The sequence below is a fragment of the Fringilla coelebs genome, assembly GCF_963513975.1.
Source record: "Fringilla coelebs genome assembly, chromosome: 12".
NCBI classification, from domain to species: domain Eukaryota; kingdom Metazoa; phylum Chordata; class Aves; order Passeriformes; family Fringillidae; genus Fringilla; species Fringilla coelebs.
The window spans coordinates 20445410-20464207 of NC_140038.1; the positions used below are offsets into that span (position 1 = coordinate 20445410).

The 18798-nt window shown below is 43.1% G+C and overlaps 1 protein-coding gene across 2 annotated transcripts in view; it reads right to left on the reverse strand.

Annotated features, from left to right (window-relative positions):
* The window catches only part of MEGF11 (multiple EGF like domains 11), a 184150-nt gene that overhangs the window by 164051 nt on the left and 1301 nt on the right, over positions 1 to 18798 (reverse strand). For both annotated transcript variants that reach the window (XM_084213617.1, XM_084213616.1), the window contains exon 2: positions 794 to 886. In XM_084213617.1, coding sequence (XP_084069743.1) covers positions 794 to 886 — 93 coding nt within the window. The remainder of the gene's footprint in view (positions 1 to 793; positions 887 to 18798) is intronic.

Consider the following 18798-nt stretch of genomic DNA (forward strand, 5'->3'; position numbering starts at 1 on the left):
CACAAATTGACTCCATTTATCAAGCTTATTCCTGTTTTGTCAATAATGTCTCAGGCCTGTGTTACGTCACACTCGGATGTTTGTGCTCCCCGTTCCATTCCAGCATGAACCAACCACTCCAACTCACCGTTCCCAATTAAGAGAGTTTAACAAACACAGCCTTGCTAGCTGAAAGAATTGAAAGCCTCAAGTGTGGATTAATTTCCTAGGAAAAGGTGCAGAACTCCCAACTCCCATTTCCCTGACTTTGGCAGTATGGATTTAAGGAATGGATTGTAAGTCAGAGGAGAGAATCTGGGCTGCCTGAAAAGTCAATGGCAAAACTCCCCCTGGCTTGAACAGGACAAGAATTCTATCTGGAGAGAGTGTTTTCCAAACAGCTCCAACACTCCACAGAGTATTTAATGAAGAATGTGCTGTGTTAGAGATTTGAGAGAGAAAAAATTCTTTATAGAGCTCTATTATCTGTACTGGTATCCTAATAACAGGACCAAAAGCATTAACAGCATCCTCCACTGCATTTCACATTTCTTTGCAAAATACAACCAAAAAAGTCCAATGTCATTATCCTGGGAAAAGGTATTTTCACATATTCATAGAACCACAGAATGACTGGGGTTGAAGGGACCTTAAAGGTCATTTTATTCCAACCCAATATGAACTCTTACAAAATAACGAGCAGACAACCTTCATTTTTCCATTCAAAGCATCCAAGTTCTAAGGCCACAGCTTTATAATACCTGGTTTTAAGTAGCAACAAATCTTTTTATCATCCTTTAGTATCTTTACTCACCACTTGAGCAATCAGTCCCTCCCCAGCCTGGTTCACAGTGGCACGTGTCAGGAGAGACACATCTTCCATGCACACACTCCTCCGTGCACAGTGCTGTTGAGAGAAAACAACACACAGCATTGTAAACATATTAGGTGGTTGCTAAACATACCCTAAACAATGCCTTAGAGAGCAATATTTTGTTTAAAAATATTAAACAAAGCAAACACACAAAAAAATAATTACTCATAAGATTTAATTATTGCTAAGTGACCAAAATAAAATATAGGTCTCTTGACAGCAATAAATTCATTTGTCACTTCAGCCCTGTAATGAAAAACTCACACACCAGAAATTCCTTTGGTTAGCAGTTTTGCTTCATAATAAAGTTTTTACCAAACTGACATTTATTATTATTGTATTACAGAACAGCAGCTTCTTATATCGCACTCAAATTGCAACTGCTCATAAGACAAAATGGAGCTCAGTCTTGAAAATATATTAAGATCCCAAAAAGATTTCATTTAAAAAACACCTCCTGGAAAATAAATAATTTTACTCCATGATGCAGTGGTTGTAAGTGCATTTTTGCCTTTTCAAGGTCAGCCAGTGTTCCATAACTACAGTTCTCTGGGCCACTGGTATAATATGGAAGTTTGATAGCCTCAAGTTCAAACCAAGACAAACAGGTTGGCTGAGGAGCAGCTCATAGTTTTTTGGATTCTCTTTTCTTGTGCTGTTTCAGTGTCTGACAGTTTCCAGTGTGTGCCCATCACATACTAAAGAACCTGGAGAGCACTGAATAACTGCTTTAAAGACTGAACTTTGTTGCTTACCACCTTGTTTCCATTTAACCACTGAGGACACTGCCAGAAACTCCTTGTGCCAGAGATTCAAATTGTGTGGTTAAGCTGGAACACACAATTTCCATCTGGACCAACATGTATGGATTATTAAAAATGTGAAGCAGTGGCAATGAGGTCACTGTATTAAATTGTATGTACATATATATAAAATACATTATTTAGATCATATATGATCTCATATATAATCTATGGTCGTATATCCTGTGTTTTTATATCAGATGGAAATGTGGGTATTGAGTTTACTTAACCAAAAACTGCCTGAAGCTGGACTACAAAAGATTATCCCAAGACAAAGATAATTCCTTCCTGTTTAAACCAAGGCTAGCAAAGCTGATTTGGGAACTAGCTTTGGGGTGCTGTAGTGAAAATGGAGCTGAACCACCCAATTCCTTTGAAATCATCCAGCAAAGCTTCTGGGAGTTTCTGTGATCTGCAGGTGGAATGAAAGCTGGAGCCCTTTCAGTTCCCAGATCCCTCCTGCACCAAAAGTTCTCCACCACTGCCTTGTCGCTTTGAATGACTCCTGCTGCACCTGACGTTCTGGTTGGACTCCCAGACTGGATCACACCTTGGACCCACACCCAGGCTGCCCACAAAGCTCATGGAAACATTTTGCTGCCTATTCCCTGGTTGGGTCATTGCAGACCAAACCCATGGAGCTGTTCACAAAATATTTGAATCCAACATCAAAATGCAGGAGAACTTAGAATAATCCTGTGGGAAAAACTTTCCTGCTCTTTATCCAGCAGATCCCATGTGACCAGTGATGAGAACGCTGCCTCGTTAAAACGACTGCAAGATCTTTCTAAGTTAATCATTTCCTTTCTACGTTTGCTGCATGTCAAAAATGCAATTTATTCTTATTCCATATCTTGTGTTTAGACAGTATTGCAGTGGGCATGAAATATTCATAGCTAATCTCTAGTCACTAATTGTCCTAATCTTTTGTGCATTTATTTTACTCCAGTTAGGCTTTCTGGAGACAGTGAAGCATCCTACTCTACATCTGTGGCATGAAATTCAGGACAGGATATTAGATAAACAGGATATTCCAATAAAAATGTACACACCTTCCTACAATAATTTGAAAATGCCTGGTTATCCAGAACAAGGAGAAGTTCACATATAGATCAGTCACAAATTTATAGGTTTTTATTCAAACTACAGTGAGCTAAAAGATATAGGATATGCTGGGATAGGGATACCTTGGGAATTGTGTCCTGCACAGCTTTGGCTGAGAGCACGTTTCTCATTGAAGTTCATCCTTGTTTCATAAGAGATGTGGAAGTCAAAACTGAGATTTTGCTGTTGCATATATGGACATTTGCAATAATAAATCACTCTAACATGTGAAATGTGTAGCATTTTTTTATCCTTTTAACTCGGGTATGTTCTCATCTCAAGGCAAACAATGTGAGTAAGAAGGTTCATGGGGGACTGGTTCTTTACTCTTCCAAATAACAGAACTCCTGCACGTTACTGTTCTAAATTTATTTAATTTCCACACAAATTTATCACACCTCTACTATGTTAACATACATATGAAATAATAGTAACTAATTAAGCTATGAAGTTCCCTTGATCACTTGTCTAGCTGCAGTCCTATGGGAAGAGTGCAACATGAGACTTAGCAGCAAGACTCAAGAGAGAACTCCTCATTCTAAAGTACTCAGACACATGAAAAATAATAAAATATATATTATAAAGAACTGTATCCTTGTTTTCAGGTGTTCTGAAGTCCCACATCACTGAAGATGACGATGTTTAATGAGCAATTAAAGATTCAAGTAAGGTGAAGATGCTTCTTGGAACCGTGGGCTGTCTCATCTCTGGTTGATTAATTGCTAAACAAGTAGCTGTGAGCTCAGAGCTCACTAGTGACTAATTCCAAATGTGGGGGTCACAGAAAACCCCCTTTTTTAAACAGAGAAGCTTTGACAGAAGTAATTTTATTTAAACTGGCAAACAATCAGACTCCTGCACTGACTGATTTAAATCAGGCTTATAAAGGTCATATTAGGGTACAGCTCTAAAGTTTTACCATAGCAAATAAAATTTGGAATTTCTCCTATAAAAGGCAAGTCTTGCCTTGCTCAAGTCTTTAGAGTTTAAATTAATTTTTCATTCTATTAACATTCAACATAATAGGATACAATGGTCCCCAAGGCATTCTTCATAATACACTTTGTACAGTGGTTTGCAAATGATCCTACTAGTTAATGGAACTATAAAAATTACTTGCACATAAAGGTCAAGAAAAATAAAGATAAGTATATACTTTCTGACAGTGTCCTGTTCAACACTCAGCTAAAGGCCCCTGGAGTAAAGAAAACTTGTCCTAATGCAAGGAATATAATTCCTCCCAGTATAATAGCCCAAGCACTTCAACCTTTGGAATTCCAGACTTTTTATGTCTGCATTTTCCCTCGACCACTTCACTTGAGCAATCCAGCACCTCATTGATCAGTGTGTTATTAGCATTCTTGGCATGAGTTTGACATCAGTTTGTAGTTTGATTCAGCCTGGTAATAAAATGACCTACATCAAAGCCCTGCCAAAATGCCATCTTTGTCGCAATGTGTTTAGCATGAGTTATTTGCCCACATTCAAGGTTACACAGCAACTGCTCTTTATCATGCAATAAAGGCAACAAAAGGGTTCTGTAACAATCCATTTGATGCTTATCACTTACTTTATAATTACAGACTGGACTTTTTTTAACATATAAGGTCAGTCCTCAGGGAAATAGACCTAAAGATTAAACTCTTTTCACACCTGAAGTGGCTGCACTGAGGAATGGATGTTAGAGAAATGGATTCCTCTAACACTAGTGCTTATTCTTTAATTGTTGCCCAGAATTTGAATTCAGATATGATAAATGGTTTGTCTGTGTCTCCTCTCCACAAAGGTGTGAAGTGCCCAGAATATTGCAATGAGGAGAAGAGCTCAGTGGAGCAGACTGCAGAATATTTCCACTGCAGAGTTCCTTCAGCTAAGGGGCACCACAGGGAGCTCATCCAAGATAAAATCAGGGATGGAGAATTGCTCTGTCTTCCTTGATGCTGCATTCCTCTGTATGGACCCAAATTATGACGTTGCTGGGTTTAACTTTCTTGTTACACCCTCTGTGACACCCTGCTCATCACATCATCCACCCACTGACTGCTGGCACCCACTGAGCTCCACAATCAGCCTCTTTCCCAGAGTTGAGGTGCATTTAGGGAAGAGTTTCATCCTAGAGGAACAAGTATGGAGTGAAAACTTGAAAAATTTTCCTTGTCCAAAAATACAACCTGTACAATTATTTCACAAAAGACAGAGTCACAAACAACCTAATTTGTGCTTGCACTGGAGTGTGGTAACATTTGTGGCGATCCTTAGAACCTTTGGGAGTTCACAGCTACTGACCCAGGAACTTCCATCTGCCATTGTCCCACTTTGCCATGCCAGACAAGCAAAATCCCTCCAAAACAAAGAGCAGGGTAATTACGAAGTGTGAAGGACCCAGAGCAGAACAGAAATCAGGCTCCATGAGCTGTGCTCGCTCACAGCAGCGCGTGCTGCAGGAGAGCCGTGCCGGAGCATTCCGTACACACCGGAGTTTCCTGGGCTCTGTGGGACGCCTGCCCAGGATCATAGAGCAGCCAGGAGGTGACAGAAAGCATAAATAACTGGAGATACATTATGATAATGGAAAACATTGCTAAATGGAGACACGGATGCTGCTATGAGACACAATGAGAAATTCAGGCACTCGCCTGGAACTGCACAGAATGAACTGGTTTATTTGGACTGCACATGTGGCACAAGGTCATTGCCTCAAAACATCTTCTTTTCTCTGTCTTACCTCTGCCAGGTTTTCTTCACTATACACTGATCTTGCCCAAACTCTGACCAATTTCATTTATTTTCTGTGAACCAATGGTAAACCTGCATTCTTTCTTTTATGTTGCTGGTATTTTAACTTCAGATTATTTACCCAATTTGCCCCATGCTTGATAGTTGTTGGACTAAACAAAGCAGAAATTTAATGGAAAAAATGATGCTTTTCCTTCACTATTTAGGATGTTTCTCTGAAATAATTTGGGTCATTTTAGCCCATTCCTCCATTCCCTCGTGCCACTTTTAGGGTAAAAGTGATTTTGTTAGGTGAAATAGCTGTTATCCTATGTCCAGTGGTTTCAGATAATGCAGAGAGGTCAAAGTAGATGAAAAAAGATTCTCGCTCCTTATCCATTAGGAATCTGTTCACTCAGGGCCTCTCTGGTGCTTCCATCTTAATGTACTGGCCTGGGTCCAGCTTGTGCTGAGTCTACAGTATCAGCTTCATTAGATAAGCCTGTAGTCAGCTTTTGGCTGTGCTCAGGAAAGGGAGGTTGGATAGCACAAGAAAGATGACTACAGCTAATGCATCCAGGTAGGTTTTCCTCATTCTTAGATTATTGCTTATTTGTGGAATGGATGATTTCCTCCCTAAATCACTGACTTTCTATCAGGAATCAAGCTGATTTGATGGTTTCCTGGATAATTGCTTCAATGAAGTGGGATAATAGCTCTTTGCATTGCTTAATGTCTATTTCTGTGGTCATCACTCAGGATACATCCATTAATTTATCACCTTGGAAAGCACTTTCATGCAAGGTTTAACAACTTCCAAAGATGAAGAGATCTCAAAGCCTGCTCAGGCTTTGAGGAATTTATTGTTTCAGTGCATAGCAACCCGTCTTTTTCATCTTCCCATGAAAGTACCAGTGAAAAACACAAACCCAAAGAGATCAATGTGAGCAAAGGAAAGACGAGACTGATGCAGAGCAGATAACATCAGTGGGTCACAAGATCAGCTCCTTTTCCTGTAGCTGCAATTCCAGCACTTCTTTTGCAGGTTTGGCAGTAGACACTCTGCATCAATGCAATCAGAACAGAATCAATGGTCTTTTTGTTGTCAGGGACATGGGGATCTGTGACCATTGCCTCAGTGAGGTATTGATCTGTTCCGGGTTGTGTTATCCTCAGTCTTAACACCCGGCCAAAGCTCAGGGATTAGGCCAGACATGACTTGTGGATGTCTGAAGTAAAAGAACTGTGGAGATCCATTCTGAGGATTTTGTCTTTTCCCAAGAGCAGAATTTGACATGTGTCGGTGTCATCACTGCCAATAGATCAGTCAATCCCTGTATCCATTTGCTGGGACATGAAGATTTGTTAATAAGCATAAACTCCATAGCAGTTTTTTACCCTTTCTATCAGCAGGTAAATAACAGCCTGGAGTTCTGGTCACTATCAAGGTGAACACAGAACCTTCCACATTTTTGAGTGTCCCAGGCTTGTGACATGGATTAGTTTAGGGGTCCTGGAATAATTCCATCCAGATCTCAATATTTCAGACTCCAAGGACCCTTCAGTAGGAATGCTCACAGTTTACTGTCACTTAAGGAGCTGGCACTGATGAGAACCTCCTTCAGGCCATGCTGCAATCTGTTGCTTTAGGCCTTACTCTAGGGAGTCAATAGGGAAGTAAACTGTGGAGGGAAGGGTAGGGTGGGAAAGAGACTGTGACTTATTCTGTGTGCCCTGAGACTGGTGGGGCACTGTTTGGAATCCCAGTCTGGTTGGTTCTGAGGAGCAGCTGAGCTGGAGCAGCACATCCCTGAGACAGGAATGGCATCGCATCACTGACCATAAAATAGTGACAGTGACGGAGAGGTTTACTGCCTGCAAAAGGAGAGGTTGGAGGAATCACACATTTTAGAGTCTTTGTGGCATTTTGATGCCCCATTGGTTTCATCTGCTCTGGTGGAGAGAGGGAATGGGAGATAGCACTCACCATTTAGTGCTGTCTGAGCGAGAGCTGCAGAGCAGCCTCCTCATAGCAGCAAATGTCAGAGAGCACGACTAGGGTCAGGAAGCTGAACTCTGTTGTACCTTTGGCTGTGTTAATAAAAAAGTGCAGAAGTTGAAGGCACAAAAAGGGATGGTGGAAAGGCACTAAGGGACTCTGATCACTCAAGTGCTTCTGCCCTGCAAAGTGGAAAAGTTACAGGGCTGGCTAAGAGCAGCACTGATCCCATAGTCTGGAGATAAAGTCACAGCTCAGCCCCAGCCAACGGAATGGGCACAAAGGCAGGAGGAGTTTCAGTGTACGAAGGAGGCAAATCCTGCAAGAAAGACAATGCCTGATGCAAACAGCTCCTGACTAACTGACACCTTGGGCCCAGGTCAGACACATCCACACAGGGACTCCTACTCAGCCCCAGGGCTCCACAGGAATCAGGACACACCAGAGCCTGGGCTTGACCTTGGGGCAAAGAGAGATATTCCTCCTTCTGGTGAAATCCTGACCCTCTAAGTTGAGTTACATTCCCAAATCCCTTACCACTTTGTTGGGGGTTAGGATTTTTCCTTTTGTTCCTTTCTTTCATGGAATTTTGTCCCATCTGTTGCTAAGAGACAATAATGACCAATATTTAAGACTGATTAAAGAAATGGCCAAGATAGGAGAAGGGTGCAGCTGGTACTCTCTTACCTGGGGGGTTTTCTCTTCTGTCAGATGGGTGGGGAGACAGGCTGCGGCCATTGTGAGGGAATTCACCACCACTGTGAGGCTCCATCTCCTGCTGTCTGCTCCTACAGCGAGTGAAGCTCTGCTTGTGGGAGCAGCTGTTGCACTGGAACCATATTATCACCCTACCTCACTAAAAAAAGGACCCTCACCATCTCGGGTGCCTCAGGGGAAACTCCTTTCCACCTCCAGAGGAGGCTCTCCCGGCCTTGTTCAGGGGCTCGGCTGCCGCTGCCCAGCCCCGCCATTTCTCTGCCACTGCTCCGGGTTTTTTGGGTTTTACACTGCCTGCCAGACACCCTGCAGTACCTGCTACAGCTGCAGAGTTTCTGATACATTTCCTTTCCTGCTCTGGGGTCTGTTCAGCCCTGCCCTCCCAGCGCTGCTCTGAGGTTGCTGCCGCAGCCCATTTCGCCATCCACCTCGCCCGCCATCGCCGCGTGAGGGAGAAACGCGGCCGAGCCCGCGCCACAGCGCCCCCCGCAGGCTGGGAGGAACCACCGCAGCGCCCCCCGCAGGCTGGGAGGAACCACTGCAGCGCCCCCGCAGGCTGGGAGGAACCACCGCAGCGCCCCCCGCAGGCTGGGAGGAACCCCTGCAGGCCCTGCCTGGCCAGGAGCCAGCAGCGCCCCTGTGGCTGTGCCGGGGATGCGGCGAAGGGGAAGCGCCGAGAGCGGCTGCGCAGGGTTTGTGCTCTCTCGTGTCGCTTGCTTGGCCGAGAGCGGCTGCGCAGGGTTTGTGCTCTCTCGTGTCGCTTGCTTGGCCGAGAGCGGCTGCGCAGGGTTTGTGCTCTCTCGTGTCGCTTGCTTGGCCGAGAGCGGCTGCGCAGGGTTTGTGCTCTCTCGTGTCGCTTGCTTGCCTCGGCACACACACGCCAGTAAAGAACTCATCCCTTTGCCCAGCTCTTTGCCTGAGAGCCCCGTGATTTCAAAGTTATAATAATTTGGAGGGAAAGGGGTCATGTTCTCTGTTCCAAGGGAGGTTCCCGCCTTGCTTGGCAGACACCGGTCTTTCAAACCAAGACGGTTTTAAGGCTCAGTCTTTCTCATTGACTTCAAAGAAACTGAACTGGAGCCCAGAGAGAACTCATCAGGGAGCAGGTAAATATTGATGATTGTTGATCCTTTGAGGCCTGCAACCAATTTTATGCATTTTCTGTCATTGCTTCAAGTAGAAATGATCATTGTATTCTGCCATGTTGAAAGGAAAGAGTTACACTGAGATCAATTCTGCTGATCAATGTTCTAATACAATATTATTCTGTGGGACAATTTCAGCATTTAACATTTTCTGGTAAATGATTTCCCATTGCCTCACTCAGGGTTCAAAACAATCATTAGCACTAGTTCAAACTGTTAATGAGGTTAAGGGAGATCCTGAATCAGCAGAGCAGAATCTGTGACCCTGGAAAGCTTTGCCCCTCCTGTGCCCTCTGTCTGCTCCTTCCATTTTGGTAAATTGACCAGCTCTTCCCAGCAATTTGTAGGAAATACATTTTCACTTGTTAATTTTCCACTGGAACTTGATTCATCCAACCAACAAACTTAATTTGTCTGCAAATTGTGCTCTGTGTGGCACCTTCAGAAAGAGCAGCACTATCTTTTTCTAAGCAATGCAGAAATATTAACATTTACTTTTGGCACGGTCCTTCATTCTCTCTGTACACAGCCTAGGAGACCTCACTCCAAAACCTAATGCAGTCCAAATGGGCTTTGCCTGCAGAAAGCTCCAGGTTTTGTGAGGACAGAAGTGCCAAAACCAGTAAAAGCTTTCCCCAGTAATTCCATTCTTAACTTCAGGGGATTTCTTTGTTGTTGCCTGAGGAAATTAAATTCTTGACAGGTTGGGAATAGAGGAGAAGCTTGTACATAAGATCCCTGGTCCTTCTGGCAGTTTTCCTGCCAATCTCTGGAGCAGCAGCCAAACCTCCCAGAAGAAGAGAAAGTATAACCTGGCCTATTAAACCACCTGTGAGAGCAGGTGGCACCAAACCAGACTCAGCAGGGAGGCAGGAATGCCTGTTCTCCACTCCTGTGTAACTTTGCCTGCAGTCTGAGCTCTCCTGGGAGTTGTGCTGGAATGGAAAATAGCTGCCAGGTGTGAAGAACAGAGCTACAAATTCACTAAAAGTGGTAAATCACAAACATTTCCATCATAGAAAGACTGGAGGAAGTTGCAGTGCCCTGCAGGTGAGGAAAGTGAGACGTAAATGACAGATGGACAGGGGAAAGGTGTGGCAGAACCGGGTAAAACTCAACTGCTGGGGGATATTTCCAGCCTCACCACAGAAACTCCACCAGCACAGTGCCACTGCTTTGCTTCATGCCACAGCCACCCCTGCCTTGCTCCTGTGAATGTAGCAATCCAAGAGACCAGGAACTTACAGGTTCTAACACTGGCTGAGGAGCTGTTTGATTTAAGCAGTGAGACAGGAAACACATGGGAAAATGTCAAAGAAAATGAGCCATTATCAGAAAAAACCCTCACACATTTATAATTGGAAACATTTATATCTGGAAATCACCTCAAAATCACAGCACTTGCATATTTTGCTATAGGTTACCCACTCAGGGCATTGAGTGAATTTCTGTGTGTACAAATTCCATCAGCCTGTGATATATTTATTTTTAAATCTGGTAGCCTTGCTACATGTCCGTAGCTCTCTGATTACTGACTCGACCTGAATTGTGGGTCTCATGCCAAGAAAATTCTATTTTCTGACAGCAAATGACACAGCTCCACTGCTGATTGATTTCCATAGGTACAGAGTGTGTGCTGTGTGTTAGAGTGAGGATTGAGGCATCAAAAATGTTGTTCCTAAAAGATCAAAAGTAGATCGATGAAGACATCTGGACTGCATGACACTTCTGGCTGTCTTTGCTAGGCAATGCAACACTTAATAAAACCAAATTACACAGATGTTCCTAGAAAACTTTCAGTCCTGTAGCAAATTGAATAAACTATCGATGTTTCAAACAAAATCTTTCTTCATTCTTATTCCAAAATTTTTCAAGTGAATCTAACAACAATCCTCTCTTTGTTTCTCACCAAAACAGGATGAATATGGACAAATTTCTAAAGGCAAACTTGTCCTTGAGGCCAGGCACAGGCCCCAAAGGGCCAACACATTTCAGATTTCATTTCAAACCAAGGCCCACAATGCAAGTGGAGGTGACCCTGCCGAAATCAAGGACAGACTGTGCTCTGTTTGAAGATCATGCTCGTGTATAAGCTACACTAACGTTCCTGGGGATGGAATATTTAAATGCAGACTCCTTTCACTTTTCTCACATTTCAAAAGGAATCACAGCAGTGTGTTTCACAGCAGCTTTCTGAAAAGAACTGCAAAAAAGACAACAGAGGAAACTTTTTTTGTAATGATGGGGGCTGATCCTCACCTCAAGCCACTCGTTTAAACTTCCTGTCACCTACTCCAGATTGCAGAATTTCAGCTGATTTAGGATCAAGCCCAATTTCTGGATGTTGAATGTCCAGAGAAACTTTCTATTAATGACACACAGTAAAATGCACTTTCCAGTTCCTGGGATTCACACTATGGCCTGGAGATAGAAGATGGGAGCTGGAAACAAAAGCTTTTCCCTACATTATCTGAAACTATTGAAGAGGGCTGCTGTTTATATTAAGGCAAATATGGCACAGCATTAGCAGTATTTGATGAAAAGATAATTTTACATGCTTTTAGTAATGCTTTTAAAAGGAATTCCATTTAAGCTGGACATTTGTCAAAACATGACACCCGTGACTGCAGGTGTGGTGACATCAGATCCAAGATCTGCACCAGAGAGCTGCTTCAGCAGAGCTCTTGTGCACAGCACTGCTGCACCTGAAAAGGTTCCATTTCTTCACCAGTCTCCTTAAAATGTGTGTCATAGACATTACATTCCCACCAAGCAAACCCATTCCCAGAAATTCCCTGGCATTTGAGAAACCAACACCAATAACCACAAGTAGACCAATAGAATCATAGAAGCTCAGAGCTGAAAAGGAACACAAGGATCATTGAATTCCAGCTCCTGCACAGGATCACACCATGTGCCTGGAATGGTATTTCTTATGTCAGGCTCACGTGGTATTCCCTGTGTGAATGCCATTGGTATTGTTCAGAGGCACTGCTAAAAGGATGGAATAATTACAGACAGGCGTTCCAAAAGTTCACATAAAAGAAATGCACATTATGCACAGGAAGATGCTGAAAGCACTGCATACTCTGGGCCAAATTCCATCTGCCAAATGCTTCCACCTCTCTCTTTCCTGTGCTGGAGGAGATGGGGAGTAGCTGAGCTGTAAGTAAGTGCACCCAGGTAGCCAAATGCCTCCTCCTGCTTGGCCAGGTTGCTGTATTTATGGCATCCATGGCTGTTGCTATAAAAGGCTGTGGGAGCAGAGGGAGGCAGGAGCAGGGCCCACAACGCCTCAGCCAGCACAGACAACTGCCAGCACCAGCTCGTCCTTCCCAACCCTCTGAACAGAGACAAAACCACTTGAAAAGAGTGGCTCACTCCAGCTTCCAAAGTGCTCCCCTGCCACTACTGAAACCAAGAGGTGGAAAGACAAAGAAAAACCATAAGGAGATTTCCTGTGGATCATATTGATGAGTGTTTTATTATCAGCAGCATGGCTGGCTCTACTGGGCTGGCTGGGATGGGGTTAACTCCTCTCAGCTTGGATCATGCTGTGGTTTAGGTTGGTGACCAAGCCAATGCTGACCATGCTGACATTTCAGCTACTGCTGAACTGTGCTGGCACAGCACCAAGGCTTGCTCTGCTCCTCAGGATCATTCACACTTGTTTTATCTCAATCCACAGGTTTTCTTTCTTTGGTTCTTCCATCCTCTTCTCCCATCCCATGGGACAAAGGGAATGGGAGTGGCTGCAGGGATCAGTGAGGGGGGAGGCACTGGGTTAACCCACACCCCTGCTGTGTTATCATGTGTCATCATATGTTATCACATGTTACTGTGTATCATGTGTTATTCACGTGTTCTCATGTGTTCTCATATGCTACCATGCATTATCATGGTAGCCATCTTCAGCCATCCTTGCAGTGCCAGTAATCAGTTTTATTTCTATTTTCAGTCTGTAAGATGCCTAGAAAGGAGAAAGGGGGCACTGACACCTGGCAGGAGGTTGCAGTAGCTCTTTCCTGTAGACAAGAAGGAATCTGCCTGCTGATGTTCCCCCACATCTGACTCGTGGCTTCCCAGACATCCAGAGTTCGTGTGGGAACTGCTCAGGGAAGGTCACAGCCAGAGGAATACAGAAAGGAAGCAGAAGGAGATGCTATCTCAGATTTTGTATGCACAACAGGAGCTCTTTCTAAAGGCCATCTCGATTTAGATAACTTCTTTTCCTCTCTCTACCTTTCCTTCCTTTTCTCCTGGTCTTTCTCTTCTCCAGAGTACAAGAGAAATCTGTTAATGGGAGAAGGATGTAAAGGAGTGATCAAGAAAACAACTTGTGGGCTGGAACAAGCTGACCTTTAAGGTCCTTTCCAAACCATTCTATGATTCCAATTTCAATTTTAAACCTGTTCCATTTCACACATTTGTCTTCTTTCTGACCCTATTGATTTCCATGAGTTAACCTGGCTCAGCACATGCCTGGACTACTCATGAACTGCAAAGTGCTTTGGAGGGGAAAATCTTCTGGAATTTTGTGTCCTCCTACTTCCATAAACAGCAAATGCTCTGTATGTCCACACCCTCGTTCATCCCAGGGATGCCCAGGACCCTGTTTGTGTTCTGTGCAAGCATCCCCAGCTGCATGGGAGGCTGGCTCACAAAGGCACTATGGAACAGCCCTGGTGCCTCCAGGCCATGCAGGATCAGTGCAGCCTGCCACCACCCACTGTGAGGTGCATCCCAGCAGGAGCAGGATTTGAAAGGGCATCCAGACACATCCTGGTGGAATTGTGCTGATTTAGAGCAGCTGGGGACCAGCCTGACTTTGCTAAAAGAGGGCAAATTAATGGACTAAACTTTGCATGGCTCTTTCTTTGAACTCAACAATGAATCACACCTATGGGTTTTGTGCTTTTTTCTGATCCTGCTGAAGCTCCCAGCCATCCAGGCCATTAGCATGAGCACCATGAGGAGCTCTGGATCCAGTGCTTCCTTCTGTGTCTGCAGTCCCAGTGTGCTTTTATACTGATCCAACAGAGACTGCCTAAAGCAGCCAGAAAAGCTTTTTCTGCTACACTAGCAACAGACTAAATCTTTTTCCAACCATAATGCCTGCATAATTTTTTCTCTAATATTTATTAAGCCCCTTGAGACATTATACAGCTTCAGCATTCCCCCCTTTTTAACTTTATGCTATTTTCATTCCTTTATATGAGCATTTTGTTTCTCCTCCTTCTCCTGCACTGCTTCCAGAAGTCCTTCCCATATTTCATTACTGCTCCCCACCAGCATCTTTGCAAATCCTTCAGCATCCAGAGGCTGAGAGCAAACACAAAATGATGGATGGGAGATGAGAACTGACCTTTCCACCTTCCCATCCAGGGTGTCTCTCCAGTATTTTCAGCCTAAACAGCCACCCACTGGCTTCATCTGTGTCAGCAGCTGAACTGACCTGTTCTAGGGCTGGTGTCCCTCTGCCCTCACACTCCTGTGTCCCAAGAGGTTCTCAATGAGCAAGCAAAGGCCCATTTCCTCTCAGTTCCCCTTCAGATGGGAACAAAGGATTCAAATAATTTTCCCTATGTTCTTCACTGGCAAAAGATGTATGGAGTCATCTACAATGCATATAAAAGGAAAAATTTCAAAGTGTCTCCTACTGTCATTTCAATTCTATAATTAATAACGATATGCAGAAAGGCCTTCCACACCATTTTCTCGCTGTCACACATCCCAAATCAGACAGAGAAAAAGAATGTCCCCTGATAGGAAGTATCTATGTCCTGCTATAGCATTTCCCCTAATTTAGGTTGCATTATTGATGTACAGGACTCTGTACTTGAATAATGTAACAGTAAGGCTCTCACAGAAAGCACCAGCACTGGCTTTAATGTGTGTCTATGAAGATAAGAAAAATGTATTCTAAAAGTCCAGCAGCTTTCAAACAATATATTTTCAAGTTACAGGAATACTCACTACAAGGAATTTAAAATTGAGGTGAGAAGGGGGGGGGGCAACATTTCTTCTAAAATGCTAATGAGTTACTGCCTTATAAAGTGAAAAAAATCAACAAATCTGACATATGAACAAACAGTATGAATATTCAGGAAGTTTAAGCCGCTGATTCAACATTTTCTAGGAGTGGACAACTTTTGCACTGATCACACAAGCTATTCTTTTTCTTCTCATCATGAGCACACTTGACTGTGATGTCGGTGTGCTGCTGGAACATATGTGTGGAATTGCAGGGATTGTAATTCATCCAGATGGCAGGAAGCTCTGGAATTGTTACTCCTATGCTACAGATGTTTAACAATCCAACCATATGGCTCCAATAAGGCAGCCTTGTCAAAGAGTACAAAAACTGCACTAGACACAGAGCCCTGTAAATGGGAATGAAGTCCTGAGGTGGGAATGTTCATATGGCTGCACTATAAATGCACACATCACACTAGGAAGCTGGCATGGCTATTGCAATTACAGAATTTATGAAACATTATTTAAACTCCTGAAAACAATCAGGCCTCATATTTGCATAATTTCCCCAAGTCAGCTATTAAAAGAACATTCCTCATTTGTTTTTGAAATTCATTAAAGGCATCAAACAAAGGTGAGTTGAAAAGCTGGGTAAATAAATACGTGTTAATACAATAATGTCCCCAGCCTCTGGCCTGAGGGAAATACCACTGTGGGTAAAAACTGAGATTCAACCAGTGAGACCCACAATTTCTCTAGAAAAGGATTTGTCAAAGTCAGGGAGCCCTGCTGATGCTTGTGACAATTGTAATGTGGAAAGCTGAATGTTGAGAAACAATCTGAGATCAATAATATCTTGGCCAAGAAAGGAAAGCACCATGAAATGGTCCATCTATAACTCTACTGAATTTTGGCAGGTTTGAAAGACAGATAAATGGCAGCAAATCAGATTGTTAAATCACTAATCCTGTCATTATTACATCCTGTCACATTGCATAGATTTAGACATTAGAAAAAGAGCGTAAGGTAGGAGAGTGAAGAAAACACTTAAAAGCTCAACTCAATCTGTGAAGAAAAGGTGAATTCCCAAATTTTGTTTCATGGTTGGTGCTTTTCTGCCCAAAAGTCGGCTGGCAGTAGCTGCTGCTCAGAGTCCCTTCCCTCTGATGTCAGGTCTCTGACCCTTTGTTCCCCACAAGAAGTGTCTCCTCTGTACAAATCTGTTGTGCAAGAATAAGATTAAAATGGACAGACTGAACAAAGCATTGGTCTCTCAGACAAAAACACGTCCATTTAGCACACAGGGCATCTTTCCACCTGACATATTCTTAAAGGGAACTATTCAATTACCATCTCCTCACAGGCTAAAGAGCACAAAAGAGCCATGTAATATTCTTTCTCTCTTTTTTTTTTTTTGAGCAGCAAAGTATTCAGAGCTGCTTTATCTACCACAGATACTAATCTAGGCAATATAATTTTAAAACATCCTTACAAAAACCTTGAAGGGCAGTTGAACCCTGTGGTTGTTTAAAAAAAGATTTTCTGCAGTTTATGCATTTGCTCTGCCAAAAGCTTACCTTAGCATACAAAGTACAGTAAATCATAGCTGCTCTGATTTACTGCCCAGACTGTGCTGTTTGTTTTCAGGGACAGCTCAGGGAAAAGCTCTGTCAAGTGTAAGAACATTCAGAGAAGGGGAATCGTTTTGCAAAGCTCCCACAATGGTAACAACATTTCTAAGATATCAGTGAAGGGGAAAAAAAATGCAGATGTGCATTTGCAGCATTTTTCAGGGGGCATTTTTTGAATACCACTGCAACCCCCAAATATTTCAGGCCCTTTGGAGGCACAAAGACAATTTCATACCCCAAAACTGTTTAGCCTAAGCATTAATGGGCTGGCCAGTTGTATAATTTACCAGGCAATCAGTTAAATTATTGGACCTTGTGCCTGAATTCCACATTTTGTGGGGCAGCAGCACATACAGATGCCAAAAAGGCAAAGAAGACACCGGAGAAGTGGCAGAGCAAGAAGTTTTGGATCAACGTGATTATTTAGAACTGAGGGTAGATTTTATTTGATTTAATATATTTAGTAAGCCCCAACAGGAGGACAAAGATAAAACCATATATCTGACATCCTTTTGAAAGTTAGTAAATGAAAAGGGAGAAGATCAAAACAGTAGCTGAAAGCCTTCACTTCTGTTTTAAAATCCAAGAAACAGTCATTAATAAAGATTTAAACTCAGCCCTCTCTAGTCTAAACATGTCACTGTTAATTACAAAGCCATTTAACTTTTGCAAGAAATAAAGACTGCTATTAATGAAAGAAGAACCAATTAGCCTTTAATCTACACACTGTTTTTTAATCAAACTTTCTTTTGATCATCAGACTCACTGCAGGATGTATCCCTCCTCCCCATGTTGTAGTGGCTTCCATGATTGCTAATGGAATGGATTTTAAAGGGCTGGCTGAGCAGGGGGAGCCCTTTCTGCAGGGCTGGAGTTTCCCTCCCTTCCTGCCAGGGACAGCTCAGGAAAAGCTCAGAATTTGGTGTCCTGACCACTCTTGGAGCAGCTGCCTTTGGAGGAGCAGCACTGAATGTGTCTGGAGGAACGTGGGACACGAGTACTGGATGACCTCGTTAGGAAACAGCAAAAAAATACCAGTGTAAAGGGAAGTAAGAAATGGGATGGGAAAAGGCAAAAGCAGAGAAGTGCCTCCAGGAATGAAAATGGAATTCACTGCTGACTGCAAAGGATGATGAATGAGAGAATTTGCTTGTTGGCACAGGAACATATTGTGGAAAAAGAAAACAAAACAAATGGGATCAGGGCTTGATGTGTTACACACCAAAGGGGTGACACGAAAAGGATCCCATTAGCAAAATATTGGGCCTCCAAACTGTTGCTTGAGGGCTCAGAGAATTTCAAGGAGGTTTTCTGTTTGGTTTTGGGGTTTTTTTGCTGTGTGGCTACTTGTAGTAGCAGAATAATAAATCCAAGCATCTGGAATCCATCATGATGGAGAACTTCTTCCCTGACATCATTTCCCCCTTGGCCGCTGCTGCTGCTGTGATCTCCGGGAAGGACAGAGAGCAGATGTCCCTGAGCACACACCAGGCTGATAATGAAATACAAGAACCTGACTCCTGCACATGTAAACAGCAGAGAGAGTGTAACTATTATCTGCTCTGTGTCAAACACGGGGCTCTTGGTCTGACCAGATACCTGCTGCCTGCTCTGCATTAGCAAAATTTCAGTGTATGCTGTTCTTTCTCCGCCACAGAAAGATAAAATTTGCCTGGCAGCAGCAAAACACTAAGTGTTAATACTAAAAAAAAAACACCTCAAAACAAATGTTAATATCCTCAAAGAATCAGAAGGTCTGGAGAGATTTATTGTTGTGACAGTTTGGCAATTAAAAAAAATTAAAAATAAAAAATCAATAGATTGCAGGGAGAAAAGTGATAATAAATATGCTCTG